Source organism: Rana temporaria, chromosome 2, assembly GCF_905171775.1.
Source record: "Rana temporaria chromosome 2, aRanTem1.1, whole genome shotgun sequence".
Classification (NCBI taxonomy): domain Eukaryota; kingdom Metazoa; phylum Chordata; class Amphibia; order Anura; family Ranidae; genus Rana; species Rana temporaria.
Window position 1 is genome coordinate 306311605 of NC_053490.1, and position 23918 is coordinate 306335522.

Here is a 23918-nt window from a genome sequence, read left to right on the forward strand (position 1 = left end):
TGAGACCACCCCCCACAGTTGGAACACAGTGAGGGAACACAGTTAACCCCTTGATCGCCCCCTAGTGTTTAATCCTTTCCCTGCCAGTAATCGGTGCATTTTTATAGCACTGTTCGCTGTATAAATGACAATGGTGCCAAAATAGTGTCAAAAGTGTCCGCCGCAATGTTGCAGTCACGATTAAAATCGCAGATCACCACCATTACTAATAAAAATAAATTATAAAAGTGCCATAAATCTATTCCCTATTTTGTAGACGCTATAACTTTTGTGCAAACCCACTAATATACACTTATTATGATTTTTTTTTTACAAAAAATATGTAGATTGTAGATGTAATTATTTTTTTATATATATTTTTGGGGAATATTTATTATAGCAGAAAGTAAAAAAAAAACTGTCTTTTTTTGTTGTTGTTGTTTTAGCGCAAAAAATAAAAACCGCAGAGGTGATCAAATACCACCAAAGAAAGCTCTATTTGTGGGGAAAAGAGGATGTCAATTTTGGTTGGGTGCAACGTCGCGGAATTGTCAGTTAAAGCGACGCAGTGCCATATCGCAAAAGGTGCTCTGGTCAGGAAGGGGGTACATTTTTCCGGGGCTGAAGTGGTTAAATACCACCAAAAGAAAGCTCCTGTTTTAAAAAAAAAAAAAAATGATAAAAATGTCATGTGGGTACATGACCGCGCAATTGTCTTTGAAGATGCGATAGCGCTGAAAATTGGCCTGGGCGGGAAGGGGGTAAACGTGTCCTGTGGGTAAGTGGGTAAAGAAATAAAAGAAATTGTGGGTGATAATACTTCTTTAAGATGGTGAGGTGACCACTGTAAGGAAGAACGCATGCGGAGTCACCCCAGCCCTGCCCTGAGTGTGGCAGTGATGAGCAGCGTGCTGATGACGTCACCCCGCTCTTCCTCCCTGACCATGGGCAATGCTGGGAGCGGGATGATGCATGCGGAGTACACGGGCTGTATACATCCCCTTTGCCTGGATCCTCCGCACTGGGCTGGGTGTGTGGAGCCAGACTGAATGAGTCACCATCTGTGCTTCCCAATTCTGAAAGAATGCAACTTTCCTTAGATAGTCTCAACACGCTGACAGCACCAACCAATCCCCGGAAAAGGGGGGGTCGTACTTCTCAGCGACCACCTCTTCGTTTCACATACTACACTGGAACTGAGAACGGTGTGTGGTGTGAGAATAGTTCCCGTCACCTGGGCTGGGCTTCTGAATTGTAGTCCTGAGGGGAATAGCAGCTTTAATGTTAGCTTAGAGAGCAGTTGGTCCCCCCCTCTCCGGCGCACTTGGTACGCTCCTATGTTAGAGGTTACCCAGTGTCTGTACAATAGCCTTTCCATCAGCTGCTCTCCTCCTATCTGTGCTCAGGGATTGGGAAGTTGTGATCTATCGTAGGGGGGTGGGGAAGAGGCACCCCAACAAAGGAGATCTCCCCAGACCCTGGCTTTATCTATCTATGTGTGCTGGGAGGGGGCTGGACAAGATTCTTCCCTCCCTGGTGGTGATGAATCCTTTCTTCCACAACTGTTAATCGGATCCTGTTGCCTTTAGGAATGAGACTGCATCAATCTCAGCCCTGATCCTGGGAAAAAAGAAGAGAACCAGAGGAGCTAGCACTCTAAGACAGGCGATCCCTAGTTGTGTTGAGGACATGGACAAGCAGACTGGGGAGACCACAGCAGAGGAACACACAGCAGCAGCAGGTAAAGCTCCTTATCAATAAAGATCCTAAGCAATGCTAGGAGTGCTGGAGTTTGGGAAGTGAGGAGCAATCAGTGATTATGGTTACTTGTTAGATTTCAGTGGTGATGGGTGATCATGCATGGTGACCATCACTTGTGCATCTTGATGAGATTGTGCAGAGCTATGGCATATGCCAGCCCACTCCCTCCACAGCCTGGGTGAGGTCACCGCTAGAGAATAGCCTCCAGCCTGGCTGCTTCTAGCTCTGTGCCCACCTAATGACGCTGCAGATTCCTCTACTGGACACTAAAATACATGCTCTCTTCTTCCCCCCTTTAAGCATACAATGCTCCAGATAGTCATCATGGAGGAAGACTACACAATAGACTGATTCAGGCGGAGGGGGGCACCGTCACTCCATCCCCCCCCTCCTCACAACCAACAGGCTGTGAAAGAAGATATACTTTGTGTGTCTCACCCTGTAGCTGCTACAGGATCTGAATTTCAATGCCCAGATGTCTCCAAGACAGGGATTTTTCTTCTTCCAACTTTCTGAATCTTTTGTCTAGTCCAGGGTCTTGTGGAATGCTAGGGGTTCTTCTAGAGGTTGGTAGGGGGCTACTTAGAGGAGCTCCAGGCTCCCCTCCCCCTAAACAAATGCTGTAGCTGCAGACTTATAATATAAGGACACTTGCCCGTCTCGGGATCCAGTGATGTCGTCACCCAAGCCAATTCGGGTGCAGATGCCAGTATCTTAGAGGAAACCGGCAGTGAAGCCTTAAGGGAGGGGGGGGGTGGTTTGTTGTTAACTTCATTGACATCATTGCGCCGCATCTAACTGGAAGTGGGAGCAGTTACCTGTCAAAACCAGGTTCCCGCTCCCGCTCCCCCCCCCTCCTCCCACAAAAAAAAGTGCCAAAAGGGGCAGTGGAGTGAGGGAGGATGCCAGCAAGCAGAACTTTCCCTTTTTGGGTCAAGTTCCACTTTAGGCTGATTGACCTCCTGTTTAATGGTGCATGCATAGTTTTTGAGCCAGTGAAGATTGACCTTCCTTTTGATGGTTTGTGCATAGTTCCGGTGCCAGTGCCGATTGACCTGGCTTTTGATGGTGTATGCATAGTTCTAGTGCCGATTGTCCTCCCTTTTGATGGTGCATGCATAGTTCCAGTGCCGATTGTCCTCCCGTTTGATGGTGCATGCCTAGTTCCAGTGCTGATTGTCCTCCCTTTTGATGGTGAATGCCTAGTTCCAGTGCCGATTGTCCTCCCTTTTGATGGTGAATGCATAGTTCCAGTGCCGATTGTCCTCCCTTTTGATGGTGCATGCAGAGTTCCAGTGCCGATTGTCCTCCCTTTTGATGGTTCATGCATAGTTCCAGTGCCGATTGTCCTCCCTTTTGATGGTTCATGCATAGTTCCAGTGCCGATTGACCTCCCTTTTGATGGTGCATGCATAGTTCCAGTGCCGAGTGTCCTCCCTTTTGATGGTGCATGCATAGTTCTGGAACCAGTGCTGATTGACCTCCCTTTTGATGGTGCATGCATAGTTCCAGTGCCGAGTGTCCTCCCTTTTGATGGTTCATGCATAGTTCCAGTGCCGATTGTCCTCCCTTTTGATGGTTCATGCATAGTTCCAGTGCCGATTGACCTCCCTTTTGATGGTGCATGCATAGTTCTGGAACCAATGCCATGTCGGTTATCTTTTTATTAATCTGTAAGGGTGGCATTTCAACCACTAACGTATATGGCATTTTTTTTTCACCTACCTCCAATGAATTGCAGGCATTCCCTGAGACCTAAAATGTATTTCAAGGGTTCTTTTGGAACACTAGTTCCCAACCTCAGTCCTCAAGTATCCTCAACAGGTCACGTTTTCAGGGTTTCCTTCGCCTTGCACAAGTGCTGTAAATCGGTGGCTTTGTATGTATGACAGCTATTTTTATCTAAGGGAAATTCCCTTTTTATTATGACTAAGGCCTTAAGGTTGGGGCAGAAACGCCTCAAATTCTTTTATATGATGAATACTTTTATGTTTTGATGGATATTTCAATAAAGGTAGAACTATTTTATCATCAGTCGGTTGGTGTCTGATTTCCTAGTTTATTTACATTCCCAAAACATGACCTGTTGACGGTACTTGATGAACGTTGGGAACCACTGCCCTTAGGTAAAAAGGTTAGGAAAGGCTGGTCTATTGGTTTAAAGTGGTTGTGTATGTACAGTATGTGTGTAAAAAAAAAATATATATATATATATATATATGTGTGTGTGTGTGTGTGTATGTATATGTATGTATGTATGTATGTATGTATGTATGTATATATATATATCCTAGTGAAGGGACTGACCTCAGGTGATGCACAGAGATGAAACAAATCCTCCTACACAAGTTGTATCTATCTGTCTGCAGTCTTCTCTTCATCTATTCAAAGTACTGAATTTTTAAAGCTTGTCTGAGAGTTCAGAAAAAATGGGCGGGGAGCTGAAATTACACACTGCAGAGCTCAGTGAGGAGAGCTCCAAAAGCTGATTGGAGGGAAGAGACAGATCCCTTCCACACAGCATAGAGGAACAGAGCTGAGGCTGTCATTCAGCTGGAGGTCCCTCCCCCGTCACCATTTTTCTCTTGGTGTCAGGAAAACTTGTCTGAAGGGATTCATGCTGATAGAGGAATAAAGCGACAGACAAAAGTGAAACTTGGTACTCCTAATTGAGACACGTACACACTATAGAATGATATGCTTTGTTCGTATTTCATGTCAGAGAAAATACATTTTAGACCTGTAAAGTGATGTCAGCACTCCAAGCCTGCATAAAACTTCCCTGAAAACCCCAGTCCTAGGGAGAAAATGAATTATCACAGTAGATAAAAATGATGTTGTGTTTTAGAATGTCATAGTTGCATAACCAGAGTGAATGCGAAATATACTCAGACATGTGATTGCTGGTTCCTGTGGATTTGCAGAATCCACTGACTTCTCCTTCAAGGGGAAAAGGCTATTGTGTTGGTTGGAATTTTGTTGGCCTTTGTTTCACAAGGTAATAGAGGGGTCAGAGGTGTCAATGCATTCCGTGTAAATGACATAGCATATGCATGGACAAGTTACGAGCAACTAATATTTGCTGATCGTCTTTTGGCTGTGGTCAGGCCTAAAGAAGACCATAGGCAGATACCAAGAATTCCAGCACTCAGTGGTAATTATATAGTGCATGTAACTGGAACAATTGTTGCAGATGAACTAGGTGAAAAATGAATAAATAGGCGATTGCCGATTGGTCAGGCCCGGAAACGTTAGGCGGTATGTTATGTCTTGTCACATGTCCAAAACGTCATCACTGTTTGAGGCCACCTGTAGCTCTGCATAGCAGGACTAATCTTGAGATGAAGACATTGAATGGATCAACAAATGCACTTTTGGTAATTCCGAGTAATAAAAAGTAATAAGGGTAGTATGTTTATGAAGGAGCCTTAATTTGTTAAAGTTACCACTGCCTGTAGCTGTCAAAACTATTACCCACACTGCATGTAGCTGTCAAAACTGGTACCCTCACGTTAAACTCATTTACTCTCTGAAACGCGATCCGTGGTGGTCAGGCATTCAGGAGACGATCTTGCCGCCCCGTGATTACCTGTTATATTTTTTTTTTTGCCGACTGCCAATTTTCAGTGGGAATAATGCACTGGCCACTTCCGGTGTTTCGTCACAGATGGCTACCCATCACAGTTTGCAGGTGGCACTGCCTGTCAAACGTGCCATCAAGTCAATGCAGCTATATTGCAACTGCCAGCCAAACACTTGGCCGGTGTTTCTTCACATATGGCTACCCATCACAGTTTGCTCCAGGAGGTGACGTTCTGCTGAAAAATTTCGCACTGCAAATGCGCGACGCCGCCGACGTTTTATGACAAAACGGCACACTAAAACCGTGATGGGTAGCCAAATGTGACGAAACACCGCCATCTTGCTATACTCCGCACTCCTCCACTCCAAGCATACAGTGAGAAGGGGACAAGTGGATATCTTTGTACACCCCCCAGAGTTTTACATTTTACACTTATTTATAACAGTAAACTGAGGTTCTATAGTGAAATACAGTACTTAGAACTCCGTCTGACTGTTTACATGTTGAATTTTAAAAGCAGCGGCAAGCCTGCTGATGTCACACATTTGCTAATCTGACAGAAGTCCGTTGCTTTTAAAATTCAACATGTGAGTGAGTGAGAAACTTGTATAGCGCGACACATGCCTTTAGGGCGCTTGGTATCCATTTCCTACTATATTTTGCCTTCAGAATAGATGGGTTTTGAGTTTTTTCCTGAAGGCCTGGTGATTCACTTCCGTTCGGATGCTGGTCGGTAGACTGTTCCACAATCTAGGTTCTTGAACTGCAAATCTTCATTCTCCTTTGGACTTATATCTGGCCTTGGGTATCTGGAGTAGATTTTGGTTAGTAGAACGGAGAACGCGATTGGGGTTGTGACTTTTTATTTTTTCACATAGATATTGGGGAGCATCTCTTTGAACACATTTGTGCATCAGGCACAGTGCCTTAAACGTAATGCGGTCTTTTACGGGCAACCAGTGAAGGGATCTCAGGGAGGGGAGATTGATTCCCAGGGTTTTTTCCCTGTTACTAGTCGTGCCGCCGTATTCTGGATGACTTGTAGACGGGCAATTTGGTATTTTGGGAGTCCTAGGTAAAGTGCATTGGCATAGTCAAGTCTGGAGTTGATTATTGTTCCTACACTGTCAGACGGAGTTCCAAGTACTGTTTTTTTTTTTTACTATAGAACCTCAGTTTACTGTAATGTACACTCGGGGGGTGTAAAAAGATGTCCGCTTATCCCCTTCTCACTGTATCCTTAGGGTGGAGGAGTGCAGAGCATAGCAAGATGGGGCTGTTTTGTCACATTCGACTACCCATCACGGTTTTAGTGTGCTGTTATGTCGTAAAAGTGTTGGAACGCATATGGCGGCGGCGCGCATGCGCAGTGCAACATTTTTCAGCAGAACGTCACTTCCGGAGCAGACTGTGATGGGTAGCCATATGTGACGAAACACCCGGCCAAGTGTTTGGCTGGCAGTTGCAATATAGCTGCATTGACTTGATGGCAAGTTTGACAGGCAGTGCCACCTGTCAACTTGACATACTGCGGTTGATTTACTAAAACTAAAGAGTGCACTATCTGGTACAGCTGTGCATGGTAGCATTGTTCAATTAAGCTTTGACAAAAAAAAAAATGGAAACTGGTTACTATGCAGACCTGCACCAGATTTCGCAAGCTCTAGTTTTAGTAAATCAACCCCGCTATGTTAAATTTGCCACGCCGCAAAGCTTTGTGAGTGCAGAATGTGAACAACCTGCGGCTGTATGTTAGGCTTTAGGTAGGTGGTTGAGGGCAGTAAAACAGCATGTCAGCAGCCTGTTTTTACTGTCTCCCTGGTGCCCAAATTAACTTTGTTAATCTGACCAAAAGCACTGTTGTTTTTTGCTTGTGTACCATGTGCCTGTCTGTAGTATACAGAATGGCCCCTACATATTTCTATGCTTACCAAGTCACATATTTTTGAGTATTCTCCTCTATACCAGTTTGCAGTATTTTTTTTTTTTTTTTTTTTTTTCAGCTCAATGTAAGTTTGTTTACCCAGCTTGAGCAGACAATATAACCATGCTTTCCATACCTTTCATTAGGACCAACCAGCAGAGCATATTTTGCTTGTAATCCCCCATATTCACAGGCAAAGTGACCTAATGTCTCAGCAATTTGATTCAGTTACTTGTGTGGATATCTATACAATATGAGTTGTTGGTGAAACTTGAGGACAGGTTTGGGAAACGCTATTCTACACCATGGGAACTGTACGATATGTGTTTGTGAAGGTTCTCATTTATCCAGGTCATGGTGTATCTAGCAATGGTCACATTTACCTGGACTTGTTCTGTAAGGTTGAAGACGTTTCGTAGTTGCTGAACCTTCCAAATATCTATCAATGTATGGCTGGCTGTCTTAAGACCTAAACCGAACCAGAAGCCAGTCTATAGTGTATTTTCTTCATTTGGATTGAGTAAACATTAAAACACAGACTACTATCTTCAAAGGCCACAGAATATATGCCAGAGGACTGCACGCTGGGCACTAGTGATTGGCGCTTCTTTTTCTGGTGACAAGATATTTTGGATGTTTCCTTTCTCTAGGTCTAGATCAGGGATCTTCAAACTATGGCCATCAAGCTGTTGCAGAACTACAAATCCCATTAGGCATTGTAAAACTCTGACATTCACAGACATGACAAGGCATGATGGGAATTGTAGTTCCTGAACAACAGGAGGGCCATAGTTTGAAGACCCTTGGTCTAGATGGTAGTGGCCACTAGGACAATCAAAGGGGTGAATTTCCACAACTGAGATACAGATGGCAATAAATACTTTAATCCCTCACCATTCTATTGAAAAGGAAAAAAGTTTTGCATTCATGTACAACAGAGGTCCTCAAACTACGGCCCTCCAGCTGTTGCAGAACTACACATCCCATGAGGCATTTTCACAGACATGACTAGGCATGATGGGAATTGTGGTTCCTGAACAACTGGAGGGCCATAGTTTGAAGACCCCTGATGTACAATATAAATTGCCCCAGTTAAACGTTTTGCTCTTGTGGTTCAGAACGTATAGTATGCCCAGTGATCCAAATGAAACTTACAGTGCCACTCTAAGCTGAGGCAGAAGACTCCCTGCCGGTTGCAGTGAAGGGTGCTGGCGTCCGTGTACCATTCAAGGATGAAAGGGCAGAAAGGCCACTGCTCGCCAACCCAGTGTATTAGTATGTAGATGAATGTGGCCTCAGCCACTGTGACCAAGCCCCGTTGAGCGGAGCAGCGTTGTCTGAGGGCACATTCATCTATACATTATGTCCAGTTATACTAATTCATTTGGATTTTGGTTGTGACAGATCTTTGCATTTTCAAGTATATGGCTACCATGTGTCCTATTTTAAAAATGTAATACTAACCCACCTCTTTCCAACACTGTTTCCTCAGGGGCTGATGGTCAAAGGTGGCTTATAGTTTTACAGTAGCTGTAGAAAGATTAGAGTAATATCTCTAGTTTCATCCTTATCTGGAGTTACGATTCTACTAATAATGTGTCTGGCACTTTGTTTTTGAGGAAACAAATTGTTGCTGGCATCGGCACAAACAACCTTTCTTTGCTAGGCTTTATTCAGTAAATTGCATGGATGTCCTTTCATCAAGTGTTTGCTTGTTAAAGGCCAAAGTTGAAGCCAAACTGTTCTGCCTGTGAAATTCTCTTGGCAAGATGGAAGATGCACTTATGTCTTTAACCTAGATGGTTAATTTTTTATTCTTAAACAGGACTGTTCATCTAAGATGAAGATTGAAATACACATTTTCTGTGTGATTGGGTACTAATTATTTTCTGTTGTGCCATCTACAATCTGCCAAAATGATATGTTCAGTGTCGCAACCTTTTACCCCATTCTTCTGGAAGATATCCAAAATGGTGTTAACCTTTATTGACTTGACCTAAGCAAGTGGATGACTCCATGACAAATGCAAATTTTCAAGTTTTCCGCTTGCTCGGGGGGGATCTCTACGCTGAGCAGGCGGATGACAGGTCCGTGTGCACTCTGCAGAGTGCATGTCCTTCTCCTCTATGGGGCAATTGGATGGAAACGGCCACCTGTCCATTTCCATCCGATCCGCCGGACGGATGGGGAATAGGACCACCATCCGTCTGTGTTTGGCGAACAGGATCAAATGGTAGATGTTAGCGTACATGTGTTTTCTGACATCTGCCGCTCCATAGAAGAGACTGGGGGGGTCCAATCAGGTCAATCTGAGAAACTGACAGACGGACCTGATCGGACAGACTGTGTGAAAAAAGCCTTAAAGCGGAGTGCCACCCAAAAGTGGAACATCTGCTTTAAGGACTCCTAACCCCCTGACATGGCACATTTGGCATGTTATTTTGACAGGTACCCAGCTTCCAATTCTGCTTGCGCTGCCTAGGCGGCGACTCCTCTCCCTCCCCCTCCCTGAAATCTTCTGGGACTTGACACAGGTCCCAGAAGATTGCTCGAGCCATTCGGGATGCGCAGCGTGACTCGCACATGCACAGTGTGCACTTACCTGTGAAGCCGCAAGCTGTCACAGCCGGGTGCCCACAATAGTGATGCCGAGGAGAGACAGGGGTGATAATCGAGAGTTCGGATGGCCACATCACTTGACCATGGAACAGGTGAGTGCGTGTTTATTAAAAGTCAGCAGCTACTCTCTCCGGGGCTTATCGGAATCTGGAAGCCCCCTTTAACAAGAGCCGGTTCCCCTCTCTCCGCTGTCTTCATCCGGCTGCCGGTTCCCCTCTCTCCGCTGTCTTCTCCCGCTGCCGATGCATACTAGCACACTAGGACATTGCCATGCAAGTTTACAACAAAAAAAAACAGTGGTTTTCTACTGCTTTAAGCGTACAGAGAACACGGGCTACTTTCAGGCTTCATTTACACGGGACGTTTTAAAACCTCTCCTGAACGATTTAACTTGACAGATAGTACCTGACATTTAAAAACGTCTGTTGTGCCACTTTTCCATGCCGCATTTGCGTTTTAGAAGGTTTTTTACATTGAAAATAGTCAAAAATGTTTCTCCATTAAAAGCGCCTGTAAACGAATTGCGGCTACTGTGGTTTACTAAGAACTTCATTTACCATAAATTGGGAGAATGTTCTGATTGCTGCACAGTTGCAGTGTCTCCGTAGAGCATTATTAGCTTACTAATTCTTTTATCTGTTGCCCACAATTGATCTTAATGCTACATGTACTTTTCGGGAGGAAGATAGAGGAGTTTTGTAAATACTATAGTGAGACTTTAGTGGGACAAGATACTTGCTTAATTTAGGAGTTCATCAACCAAATCTCTTTATGTGGAAGATATCCTTTACAGCAGGGGTCTCAAACTCAAATTGCCTGAGGGCCACATGACAAGTTTTCAAATCCCATGGGGGCCGCATGCAAACTTTCAAAACTTCAAAAACAAACTATACCAGCAATAATATACTATACTATACCCAGCACTGGTGTCAGCAAACGCATTATTAACCCCATCACTGGTGTCAGCAAACGCATTATTAACGCCCAGCACTGGTGTCAACAAACGCATTATTAACCCCCAGCACTGGTGTCAGCAAACGCATTATTAACCCCATCACTGGTGTCAGAAAATGCATTATTAACCCAGCATTGGTGTCAGCAAATTAATTATTAAACCCATCACTGGTGTCAGCAAACCCAATAATAACCCAGTACTGGTGTCAGCAAATGCATTATTAACCCCTAGCACTGGTGTCAGCAAACACATTATTAGCCCAGCATTGGTGTCAGCAAACGCATTATTAACCCCATCACTGGTGTCAGCAAACGCATTATTAACCCAGCATTGGTGTCAGCAAACGCATTATTAACCCCCAGCATTACCCCCCACACTCCATAATTACCCCAAAACTCCATAATTACCCCCACACTGCACAAATCCCCCCACACTGCACAAATAGCCCCACACTGCATAAAATACCCCCCACACTGCATGATTACCCCCACTCTACACAATTACCCCCCCCCCCCAACACTCCATAAAATACCCCCCACACTCCATAAAATACCTCTGCACGCCATAATTACCCCCACTTTACACAATTGCCCCCCACACTACACAATTACCCCCCACACTACACAATTACCCCCCACACTACACAATTACCCCCCACACTACACAATTACCCCCCACACTACACAATTACCCCCCACACTCCATAAAATACTCCCCCCTTACTCACCTCTCCTGGCAGTCAGGATCATTTGCCTGAGTCCTCTCCTCGTGGCTTTCACAGAGGCCTTGTGATAGGGCACCCAGAGAACACACGCAGAAGTAGCAGCAGGACCCTGGATCGGGTCTCTGATCGATCATGAGTGCATGGTGGGCGGGGCAATGGGCGGATCCTTCCTCCGCGCCTTCCTCCGTTCTGTTCTCTCTCTGGGCTGCAGCAGCGTGCATCAGAGAGAACAGAGGAGATAGAGAGGCAACACTGTTGGGCACCTCCCCCTCTGCGGAGCATGAGCAGTAAAAAAAAAAAAAAAAAAGCCCAGGATCGGCCTTGCCTGCGGGCCATTTTTAACCAGTCCGTGGGCCGCAAATGGCCCGCGGGCCGGTACTTTGAGACCCCTGCTTTACAGTCTTTGTAACCCCTGCTACATTCCTTCGATTTTTCACCAGTGTTATGGTTGCTGTGGTCTGTGTTATGTAATAGTCTGTGCTACTTATACCCTTGAATGAGGTTCTTTATGCTGAGCAATATAATAAACTATATTCTACCTTTCTCTTACTTTATGTTGCCTATTGTGTATCAAGATTGCTCTTACTCTGTCTCTAAGGCCCCATTCACACTGGGCGCAGGAGGTGGGCTGGTGGTATTCGGCCGAAAAATGGTTAATACCTCTGCAGAGGCGCATTGCGGGCGGTATTACCGCGGTTTCCCATTGATTTCAATGGGAAGGAGCGGTAAACACCCCCGCTCCTTCACCGCTCCAAAGATGCGGCTAGCAAGACTTTTGGAGCGGTCCTGCTGGCGCACCGATTCAGTGTGAAAGCCTTCGAGCTTTCACACTGAAGACTGCAGGGCACAATTTTTTCAGTCGGTATAGCAGCGCTAATTTTAGCGTTAAACCGCCTGAAAAACGTGTCAGTGTGAAAAGGGGCCTAAGGTATCCAAAATAATCGTTTTAAAAAAACAAATTAATAAAGCAGCGCTATAGTAGAATAAACAAAGTTGTATTTTTTTTACATCTTTCCCTTATTTATAATTGCATTCATCGCAGTAATAACTTGCGGATTTAGGCATGGACATGTCAACTTGTTCCATTGACTTTGAGAACAAATGGGCAACAGAGTTTGAGAAGGCAAAAATATTTCTGAATTTATTCAGATATATATATATATATATATATATATATATATATATATATATATATATATATATATATAATTTGGCCAAGAAATTATAAATTATGCCAGGGTATGTAAACTTATGAGCACAAGTGTGTGTGATAGATGGGGGGAGGGAGAGAGAGAGAGAGATGTATGTACAGATATATATATATATATATATATATATATATATATATATATATATATATATATATATATATATATATATATATAATGAGAGAGATCTATAGATAGAGATATAATATTATTTTTTATATATATATATATATATATATATATATATATATATAATATATCCATCTCTCTCTCAATTTAGACACTTTGAGTTAAATTATAAGAGTGTGATTTATTTATTTTTTTACCCAGGAAGAAGCCTTTTTTTCGACATGCATTGTGATAGGTCTTAATTGGCTCCTGAAGACCTCTCGTGTGACTTAGGTTGCCAAATTCTCTGTGCTTATGCTTCCTTTTCCAGCTGGCTTTTTCTAAACCCTAGAACAGATTTCAAGTAGCTTTTTGGGAACAGAACTCAAAAGTTTAAATGACACCTGTAATAAAAGCTCTCTTTTTGTACTAGGCAATACATACTGTAGTTGGTACATTATTATGCGTGACTTGATGAAATGACCGCACACAAGGCTGCTTTGCCAAGAGAAGCCTGGGAAATGTAAAAGCTGACAAGGATTTAGTATACTGGTTTTTGATGGACCTTAAATTACCCAAATACATAGAATGAGCTTTCAGAGCCTTTAACTTATAACGCACACATTTTTCGCTATAAGTGTACCTGTAACCTGTAGTGTTGGACTTTGTACAATGGCCAACATTTCTTTCTTGACGTTGGGTTTCTGATGAAGATGGCTTTCACTACCACAGCTCCCAAATCCATAATAGGTGTTGCACAATGGAAACATTGTCTATCCTTTTTTCCCCTCTAAGTAAATTGTTACTTTGTAATTAGTTGCTAAGAGGATGGTATAAATCATGCTGTTATAAAAGAAGATTCCCACTTTTTATACTGATGTGTCCAGAATTTAAACGCCGTTTACACAGTCTATGTACTTAGTCTGGATTTCTGCACTGTGCTCTGAATTATTTGCTTTCGCTATTCAAATAAGCAGTTACAGATTTCATCATTAGGGTGACAATAAATGTCGCTGGCAGGTTTGCACTATGTTGGATGTTCTGATTTAAAAAATCGCAGTATTGTTATACAGCAGAAAGGACCTTTCATTTGTTAAATACGCTTTTTAACAGACCTCTACATTGCTGTTCTTATTACAAACATGAAGGTTAAATGTTTTAAAAATGTGTTCTTAATTTTATATTTTTTGCAGTGCCTTTTTAATGTTTTGGGGGAGTACTTTTGCATGCATTTTAATATCATCTTTGTGCATGCTCCAGTTTTTCGCTAATGAAAAATCGAGAAAAAACGCGCAGAAAGGTGCATTTTTGCACACTCTCGTTGACGTCTGTTTGGGCCAAAGTATTTGACTATGTCCCAAAAGAAGCTTATTTATATTTCCAACCAACACTACAATCTGAGGTGAACTTGGCAGCATTGAATGTAATGGTAGAGCAATGTCAAGCAATGAAGCACTTTTAACAAAGCCTCAAAATGCTCGGAGCCCTAGAACTGTATTTACAACCCATACAAATGGACATTATTATCAAAATGCAATTGCACCTTTTGGTTAGAAGCCTAGGGAGACTCGTCCTCCCATTTTTCTTGGAATCCATTGTTGGCAGGCCAAGTACTGATGGGAACTTTAAAAGTTTAACATTTGTCACCAGAACAGAAATAGGGATCACCAATCAATCATCAAATGGGATCACCTGTTTCCGGTGACGGCCAAGAGCAAACTTTTCCTCAGGGAGAAATTTCCACTAGTTTCTGTAGTGACTTTTCTTCTATGCGATTAAAGAAACTTTTTTTCACTGTCTTGTAAATCAATACTCTATGTAAAGTAAAAAAAAAAAGAAGATGTTTAGAGATTCACTCTAGTATAGGTTGAGCGTGCTGCTATTTTTGCAATATTTTTGAGTGCACAAACTGCGTATCAAGCAAGAAAGTTTCAAATAATGATGAACGGGTGGAGATTTTTTTTTTTAAAGATATGCTAAACTCTGGTTTTAAAAAATTTCCATTCAAGTGTAGCATAGACCCTGAGCTGTTCTCGCTGTTTGTCCCTGGTTCTGTTCCCTATTGGGTGCATGGCAACCAGGCATATAACAGTTTCTCAGTCCCTCCATGCAATTACCAGGCCAAAAGTGTATTTTTAGGATTTATTGCTTTGAAGAACATGGATAAGGTATAGGGTGAGCCTTGGGATACTCCAGAACTAGTGTTCACTTTAACTGAAGACATTTCTCTAGTAGTATTTAATCTTTTCAAGGTAGGTCTCTAGTACAAGAGGATGTGGACATAACAGCTTCAGGGGGATCCCACAGTGGCTTCTTCCCCTTTGGAGGTCATCAATGTTGTCCTTGATGACCTTTTGATGGTTCTTTGTTCTTGCCCATGATAATGAGGTTTGAATGGAAGAAAGAGAAATAATGAGGATAATAATGAGGAGTGGTTAGGAGCACCTTCTGAAATTGACAGGACTAATCTTTGTAAGCAATATTATAGCAGAATTATTGTTGGTTGGTAGGGGATCAAATACCGTATTTATCGGTGTATAACGCGCACCCCAAGCTTGGAAGGGAAGTTTAGGAAAAAACTTACATTTTGGATGCTCAGCCTTGTCGGTGTCCGTCGACGTCCTTGTCCGGCGGCCTTGCGCAGGGTCCGTCCAGCCTTGTCGGTGTCCGTCTGCTGTCTTGCCCGGTGTCCATCGGCGGCCTTGTCCGGCGTCCGTCTGCGGCCTTGTGCGGGGTCTGTTCAGCCTTGTCAGTGTCCGTCGCATCCGTCTGCCGGTCCGTCCAGCCTTGTTGGTGTCCGTCGCGTCCGTCTGCCGGGGTGTTTGAGTTTGGCGCCTCGGACGAGCTGTGCAGAGCCGGATTTCCGGTGTGTTCGGCTCCTCTCGCGTGGCCTGAGCCTAGCCGTGTGTGCAGTACACTTGGCCTTTCACGGCGGCGCTCAGAGACAGCGGGGATCGGCGTATAACGCGCACCCACAATTTCCCCCTGATTTTCCCCTGATTTTAAGGGGAAAAAGGTGAGCGTTATACACCAATAAGTACGGTACTTACTCATTGAACTGCAACTCCAATTTATAACATTTGTATCATTATGTTTTTTGATTGATATTCTGTCACTATCATTTAAAATACGCCTTGATTACAATTATAGACCCTTCATTTCTTTGTAAGTGGGCAAACGTACAAAATCTGCAGTGGTTCAAATAATTAATTTGCTCACTGTACATGGATGCCCCCCTCCAGTATCAGCCAGACCCTTTGTGAGCCTCCAGGCCATTCTTCCGAATGTTCTCTCAGATTCAGTAGCCCCCCCCCCCCCTCCCTGAAATGGAACCATGATGAATCTTCTGTAGTTTTTAGCTAAATGGCCCAAACTGGCCCTTCGGACTGTGTCTCTCTCCACCGGGGCAAGGACCCTGCTGTCCCAGGCCCTGTCCTATTTTATGCACACCTTACCCTGCTGGTCACCCTTCAGAGATTGGCTGAGGCTGCATCAAAATTCTGCCTCTCCCAGTCCACCTCCAGAAATGACTGAAATGCAGGGGGACATAGTTGAGGATGCTGCTGGCAGAACCCAGAACAGCCAAAGGCAATCAAATCCTGTTCTGAATACAGAGGAGTAAAAAAAAAAACAAATGACCTGAACTTATTAGCAACTTAACTAGCAGGGTGCTACACATGTATGTATTCTTGACCCAAAAATGCACATTCTTTTGCTCCTTATTCTCCTCCAAATGTATAATTCCCTGCTGCTATAATGTGCCTTCCTCCTAGAAGGTGAAGGGGGGTAAAGGAGAGGTTCAAGAGCTCATGGAGGACGTTATAAGGCAGAAAAACACAGCAAGAAACTATTACATGAAAAATAAATGTACTTGCACCTCCAAAACAGGAAGAGAAAATGCCAGGCTAGGACATTGTAAGTTGTGATTTCACATTAGTGTGGGCTGTGTTAATTTTTTCCTTATGTCTCTGGTTTTATTTTGGCCTTAAAACCCCTGGTAACATCTCCCACGCATTGCAGCCACTCAGATGCCCTTAGGATCAACTGCAGACAGATATCCTGTGCCATCTTGGCATTGCATAACATTCCTATAGTTGTCAGCTGTCTGATTTTTAGGGATAATGTTGGACCTAAATAGTAATCACCACACTTTATCTTATTTGAAATGTAATATTCAGTTCCACTTCTTCTGCTATGTACCAAATATCTAATCATGATCAGTGTGCTAAAAAGTGAAATTTTGTTGAATAAATGAGGATGCGCATCAAAATTGGCATAGACAGCAAAATAATATGCAGTGTGATTGCAAGCACTTAGTGCCACTTTTATGTCACCCAGCAGTCAGAGATGCTTGGATATAATTTTCACATTGTAAGAACAGTTAGTAATCCTGCTCCTTCTATTTTACAGATGACCCGTTTTGTGTTCTCTACGTGATTTTTCCCCCCCAACCCCCAAGTCTATACCCCCCCCCCCCCCAACTCTCTTTTTTTATTTTTTATTTCTCGTTGTAAGGTATTTAATTTTAACTACAGTGCCCAGGGTTCTTGGCTCTTGATTGGAAAGATTAATAGCAGCACAGCCATTGGCTCCTGCTGCTGTTAATCAAATCCAATGATGCAGGACCGAGTTCGGAATTCTTCCTCAGCCTGGATAAAACAATGGCTCAGCGCGGTTGCAGGAAAGAAAATTGCTCTGTCTTCGGCCGATTTTAGTGGTTTTACACCATGACCTTGCAGTGCTTTAATCCTGGGTTCAATTCCCATCAGGGACTCTGCATGTGGTCCAGGTGCTCTGGTATCAAAAAAAGCATACTGGTAAGGTTATTGATGATGTAGCCAGCATTAAAGTATAACTAAAGGTAAAACTTTTTTTTTATTTTAGTTTTGGATAGAGTAGAGATTGATACTCTGTGTCCTCATTAAGGAATTTAACCCTCTATGTTTGTCCTGTTTACTATTATCATTGAAAGTAAAAGTAAAACAAAAACCCAAATTTTGGGTTGTCCCCAGAAAAGTAATAAAGGGGAAATCTTCCAATGGAGACACTAGTTCTAGTGACCTGGGAGTCCCCAAGGAATTTCCTTGATTTGCAGGGATTTCCTCACTTCCTGTTTGGCTATGAGACAGGAAGTAAAGGGAAATCTTCCCAATAGGAACCAGATGGCGGAAAATAATATCTGATGGGTTATAATGCTCGTTTACTCTATCCAAACTGAAAAAAAATGCCTATAGTTCTACTTTAAACTGGACAGACCGATTTGAAAAATAATGTATATTGGCACATAGTTAGGATAGAGCAGTTTAGCCAGTTATGTAGCACATTGCCATTGCTTTTTTTTGCAGCAAATTAGTCCAGTTTACAGGGATCACAGCATGAAGAGTGAGGCTCTGTTCACACTGATGCGACATAGGATCTGACTCGTTTCCCTTTTGAGGGTCATCTTAACTGATACTTCATAAGTCTGTCTGACGTTAGAAAAGGTTCCTGCACTACTTTGGTCTGATGTTGATATGACTTTAATGCAACAGAGTGCAAAAAGTCACATTAAAGTTGTATCCCAAAGTGGCATGGCTTTGGAGTGGGGCTAGTGTGAACCGAGCCTGTAGGACTTTAGTTGACTCAGAGTTTGAGATACATTGGGCTATGTAGAAATTAGGGCAATCCTTAAACACCGCTTAACGGTAATACAAGGCAGGAAGTTTTCAGAACTCGGCGCAAATATTCATAACAAATGTTTCAATGGGTAAGAACACGTTTGTTGAAGCAGTTCAGGATAAAATCCTCCAAGCACATGAAGCAGCCTTATCCCAAACAGCTAAATAAGATTAAACACTAACCACTAGGTCTAAATCCAGGTAACGCTCTCTTCAACTGTCTGTCTTACCACTTGGAGCGCCTCTTGTATGTGTGTTTTTTTTTTTTTTTTGGTCCTCAGTAGCCAGGCTTATTGATGTACGTAACTTGGGTTGATGGGGAAAGACTCCAATCCATCCATTTCTTCCCATCCACTGGATGAATCTAATGCTTAAAAAGACGGCTATTTATACTTGATAATGAGCATCAACGTGTTAAAAATAGATGGGTATCTGTGGCCGCGGCTCACGGCAGGGGGTCCGGTGCATCCTTGTTCTCCGTTTCAAGAGCAAATCAGGTCAGAACTTTTGCCTGATTTCGGAAGCTAAGCAGAAACTCAGAGTACCCTTTTGCAGTGCGGATTGCGGTCGCCCCAGAGGTGTGTGAACCGACTCCATTGAGAGCTGGTCAGTCTCCTGTCATGCAAATTGGATGCAGGGAAACGCGCATCAAATTGGCATAAATGTGAACCCAGCCTTAGACTACGCATAGATGAACATTAGATAGAAAGTCTCCCCAACTGTATTTTGACTTTCACCCAAACTCGTGCGAGCTTTCCCCTTTGAACACCTTGATTATTGGTCTGTTACATGCAAGCTGTACTGTATAATAATCGTTGATTTTTCTAAGTAAATCTTTCTCACAAATTTTCTAGGAAGCTCGGAAACAACTGCAAACAATACAATACAGCAAATTCTCCTTGTTGCTCATTTATTAGACTTACAGTAAAAAGAGCATTGGATTGCAGATCATTCCCTTTCGACATCAGAGAAGGTTTTTGTTTGGAGGCCATGCTTTAGATGAGTAGCATCGACATTGCCATTGCGCACTTTCCTGGATAAGGCTTTAGGAGTAACAAGTGCTGCAGCAACAACCAGCTGGGAGTGGAGCCATCACAAATCAAATGCACATATTCCCCAGCACACCATGGATTGTCAAATACGTCCAAATCTTTATTGAAGAATGATCACATCACAGAAGACAGTGCAACGTTTCGGATTACGTGCAGGACCCCTTTGTCAGGCATATGATGAAGGGCAGGGCCGTCTTAATAGCATCATAGGCCCCTGGGGCCCCTACAATGATGATAGTGAAGGTAAACAGACATCAAGTAGGTAGGAGGCAGACTGCCTCCCCTGTGTATCTATCACTCTCAGTGCCATCATGGGGTCCCCCATTTTCGGGGCAGCGTGGGCTCAAGGACCAGCTGCTTTGGGGAAATTGCAGGGGCCCCTGGGCAGGTGTGCCTTCTCATTAAGACAGCCCTGATGAAGGGGTCCTGTGCGACTCCAAAAAGATTCAATATGGTTTCTGTGATCATTCTTCAATAAAGATTTGGACATATTTGACAATCCATGGTGTACTGGCTAATATGTACATATTTGTTATGAGACCTTTTGGTAGAGGTTACTTCTGGTCCCATGGCATTACAACTTGGGTGGTACATCCCAGTATGATCCCTTACCCCAGTGTGTTTCATCTGGGGCTTCCTGTGGGCTTTTGATGTGACAGACTGGTCGAGTAAATGACAGCAGCTCCAATTTGGTTTTAATTTACACATCACAACATCATTTGTAGATGTCCTTCCCTTTAACATTTTTATATTCCCTACATTTTACACCCCTGAAGGAGACTATTTTCAGAAAATAGTCAGGTGACCCCCATCTAACATCGACGTTATCTGGAATTGAAGATTTGCCTCTATTAGCGGGAAACTTCTTGTGTAGATGCTCATGTGTGATGCAGGTATTTACACAAACGACCGTTACTGGGTTTTGTGCGATTTTATTATTTTGTATAATAAAGATTGATTTTTATGTTTTCTAACATTGTTGCAGCCAATTGCCTTCAAAATCAAGTTGGTGTAACTTCTTTGTATATATCATTGTTTAATGCTGGTGGCACTTTCAGGAAACGCCTCATTCTTGGTCTTACAGTGAAAAGGAAGAAATTGTGGCTGCTGTATATACTTTTTTAGTGAGTGATTGGATCTTGATGATTTAACATTTTGGCTTTGGTTACTGGTTGTTTTTTGGCCAGTGGAGCACACTGTGGGTTGTGACTTGAGAGTGCCACATAGTAAAATGCATCCTTCTAGAGTGCTTAGTTGCAATGTATTTGTTAACGTTACACCGAGTTACTGACTCAAAGCAAGTATACAGGTTAGAAAAGTCCAACCCTTTATATTTGATCAGAAGAAAAAACCAGCAATGGAAGTCTCTGCATTTCTTGTATAACAATTCTCCTTCAGATACTGTACAAAATAGACAGAGCCTTGTGAGCAAGGCCACTAATCAATATAAAGAGGAAGCAGCCTTATTCATTGAGACTGAAGTATAAGAGCAGGAGATGAAAGCGCATCTGGAATGCAAAAAAACATGAGTTACGCAGCTGTGGGACGGGAAATTGTTTGGTAGTCAGATAAAACCCAGAGACTTTCTTTTCTTTTTTTTCTTTTTTTTTTTTAGCTAAAACAAAACATTTTAAGTTGAAATTGCAACATAAAATAGCATCTTGCTGAAAGTGGTCTTGACTTTCAGCTCCTTAGTAAAAATAAGACCACAAGAACATCATTTTAGTACAACTTATGTTTGAGTATGCGTGCGGGAGACTTCTGTCCGGCGGCTGCCGGGCCTTAAGCCGAACATCCCCTGTGCGCATGCGCCGCTGCATTCAGCGGCTAGTAGCGAGGGGAATATCTCCTAAACCATAAAGGTTTAGGATATATTTATATTTACCTACAGGTAAAAAAACACCATATACAACCACTTTAAAAGAGAAATATGGGGTTCAAAATAAAAAATAATACATACTCGCCGAGGTGCTGCATCTGTCCCCCGCCCCCTAAGACCGGGAACCGAACGAACAAAGACCGCTGATCGCTCAGTTCTCGTGTTCATTGAGCCAGTGACTGTCTCTCTGCTCTGCCCCTCCAGTGCTCACTGGAGCACTGGGTTGTGGAGAGAGCGGGAGTAGCTGGCTCAGTTTCCCAGCAGCATGCTGAGAGGCTAAGCCAGCTGCTGGTCAGGCATCTGGGTGTATCCTGACTCTAAAGTCCAGGATGCCTCCAGAGTCAGGACTGGCTAAGTGAAGTCAGCAGATGAAAGACTTTAGCCCATTCTGGGTTGAATACGGGTCACAGGAATGCAGAATGAAGTGCAGTCCTATGACCCACGAGAAGTAGGGCCAAAAGAGTTTTGGTCCTACTTCTTTAACCAGTTCCGTACCAAGCCATAATAATATGACATCGGCAGGAACAGTTTGTCTTTCAGAGTGGATGTCATATGCCACCCTGTGTATCGCGCGCTCGCGGCAAAGCCCGTGACCCGGTGCGCGTGCCCGGCGGTCGGGATGTCCGCCGGGCACCCGCGATTGCCGGCAAACACGGCATGAGTGTTGATCTGTGTGTGTGTGTAAACACACAGATCCACCTCCTGTCAGAGGTGAAGAGACCGATGTGTGTTCCCAGAACAGAGGAACACAGATCGGTCTCCTCCCCTTGTGAGTCCCCCTGCCCCTACAGTTAGAAATCACTCCCAGGGAACATATTAACCCCTTCAGCGCCCCCTAGTGTTAACCCCTTCCCTGCCAGTCACATTTACACAGTAATCAGTGCAGTTTTATAGCACTAATCGCTGTATAAATGTGAATGGTCCCAAAAATGTGTCCGAAATGTCCGCCGCAATGTCAGTCACAATAAAAATCGCAGATCGCCGCTATTACTAGTAAAAAAAAAAAAATGCCATAAATCTATCCCTTATTTTGTAGACGCTATAACTTTTGCCCAAACCAATCAATACACGCTTATTACGTATTCTTCCTCATATTTTTGGTAAAAAAAAAAAAAAATCGCATCGGTCTATTTTTTTTTTTTTTTTTACGTTGATATTTATTAAATCAAAAAGTGGGGTGGCTTCTAGAGGAGAAAGCAAAGGCTTCCTAACGGGGAACTGGCGAAGCATGTTTAAGAACCAGATGATCGGTTGCTATAGCGTTGCCGCTTATAATACGGAATAGCATTGATTTGGCACAATCAACCAGGTAATTGCAAATAATGAAAATGTACTTGATACAAAATTTAGGCATCCAGGTGGAGCTCACACTTTGATAATGACTTACACAATTGGGTTTATTGTCGCTTTAAATTGGCTCTTAGATCTTGGTGAACCTATCCTAATAACTTGCATAGCAGTTTGTGGAGTATTATCTAAAAAAAAAAAAATTTTGGATACCTTGCAGTTCTAAAAGCGAAAATACAGAATGATGTGTTTCTGTATGCTTTGGCATTTTCTGACATAACAATTATACCAATTATTCCTTGTTTCATTATCAGCCCTGCGGTGTGCTTGTTGTGCTGTATTACAATAGGGGTGTGTTTTGCCTGATCTGCAGTTTTCTTCCATCACTCCACCCTCCCTTTCTCCATTGCTGTCCTAGGGATGAATGCTCTGCTGCTCCCATCTACTGCTGCTGAATGTTTTATTATCAGGCCCAGGCCTAGTGTGCCAGCAGCGCATGCAACGTGCTTTATACAGTACATGATCTGCTGGCACAGACTACTTGATGTAGATCATTCACACTGGCAGTGAGAAGCATCCCTTGTAAGGAAAACAGTGAGTAGTCTACCATTAGATATAAAGCTCAACTTCTTGCTTGAAATGCATACAGTATAACTTAACTGCTCCCTTTCAGAGGAATTGTAGTCACACTCAACTAGTGGTGATCAAGGCCCCCTAGCAGACATCGTAGCCAGTTCCTGTGTCTCAGGCTTCTCTGTTGGAAAAAAATTGGAAACCCTAGCTGTAGGAATTAGTTTGCCTGTGCTGCAGTGAATTTCATGTAAATGCAAGGCCAACGCTGTACATTGGAGGGGCTGTGATGGGCGGCGGAGGGGGGATAGTTAATGTTGGCTTAGAAGGGTTGGGGGGGTGTTAACTGGGGTTGCCCTTTAATGGAAAAGCTCAGTGCGTTTTTAAAATACGCCATTGTAGAAATTTTCTAATTCTTTCCATTAGCACTTTCATATGAGCATAACATTTTATACCCTTTACTGTGGCCCAGAGCAGGGTTTAAGTAAGCTGTTCTTTGACCCTGCTAGCTGGTAATACTGCATCTGTGTGGCTCCCAATGCATGTGCATATACAAAAAAACGCCATCTCACGGATATAATGAAGCTCACTTCCCTTTTTCTTTTTTTTTTA

General features: G+C 43.2%; 1 protein-coding gene across 2 annotated transcripts in view; it reads left to right on the forward strand.

Moving 5' to 3' along the window:
* The first annotated feature begins 1197 nt into the window (after positions 1 to 1197).
* MAP7D1 (MAP7 domain containing 1) overlaps positions 1198 to 23918 on the forward strand; it is a 148074-nt gene continuing 125353 nt past the window's right edge. Inside the window, exon 1 of one of the 2 annotated variants that reach the window (XM_040337333.1) lies at positions 1198 to 1714. In XM_040337333.1, the coding sequence (XP_040193267.1) occupies positions 1669 to 1714 (46 nt within the window). In that variant the 5' untranslated portion in view covers positions 1198 to 1668. Of the gene's footprint in view, positions 1721 to 23918 lie in introns of both variants that reach the window. The other variant, XM_040337332.1, reaches the window with a different exon arrangement.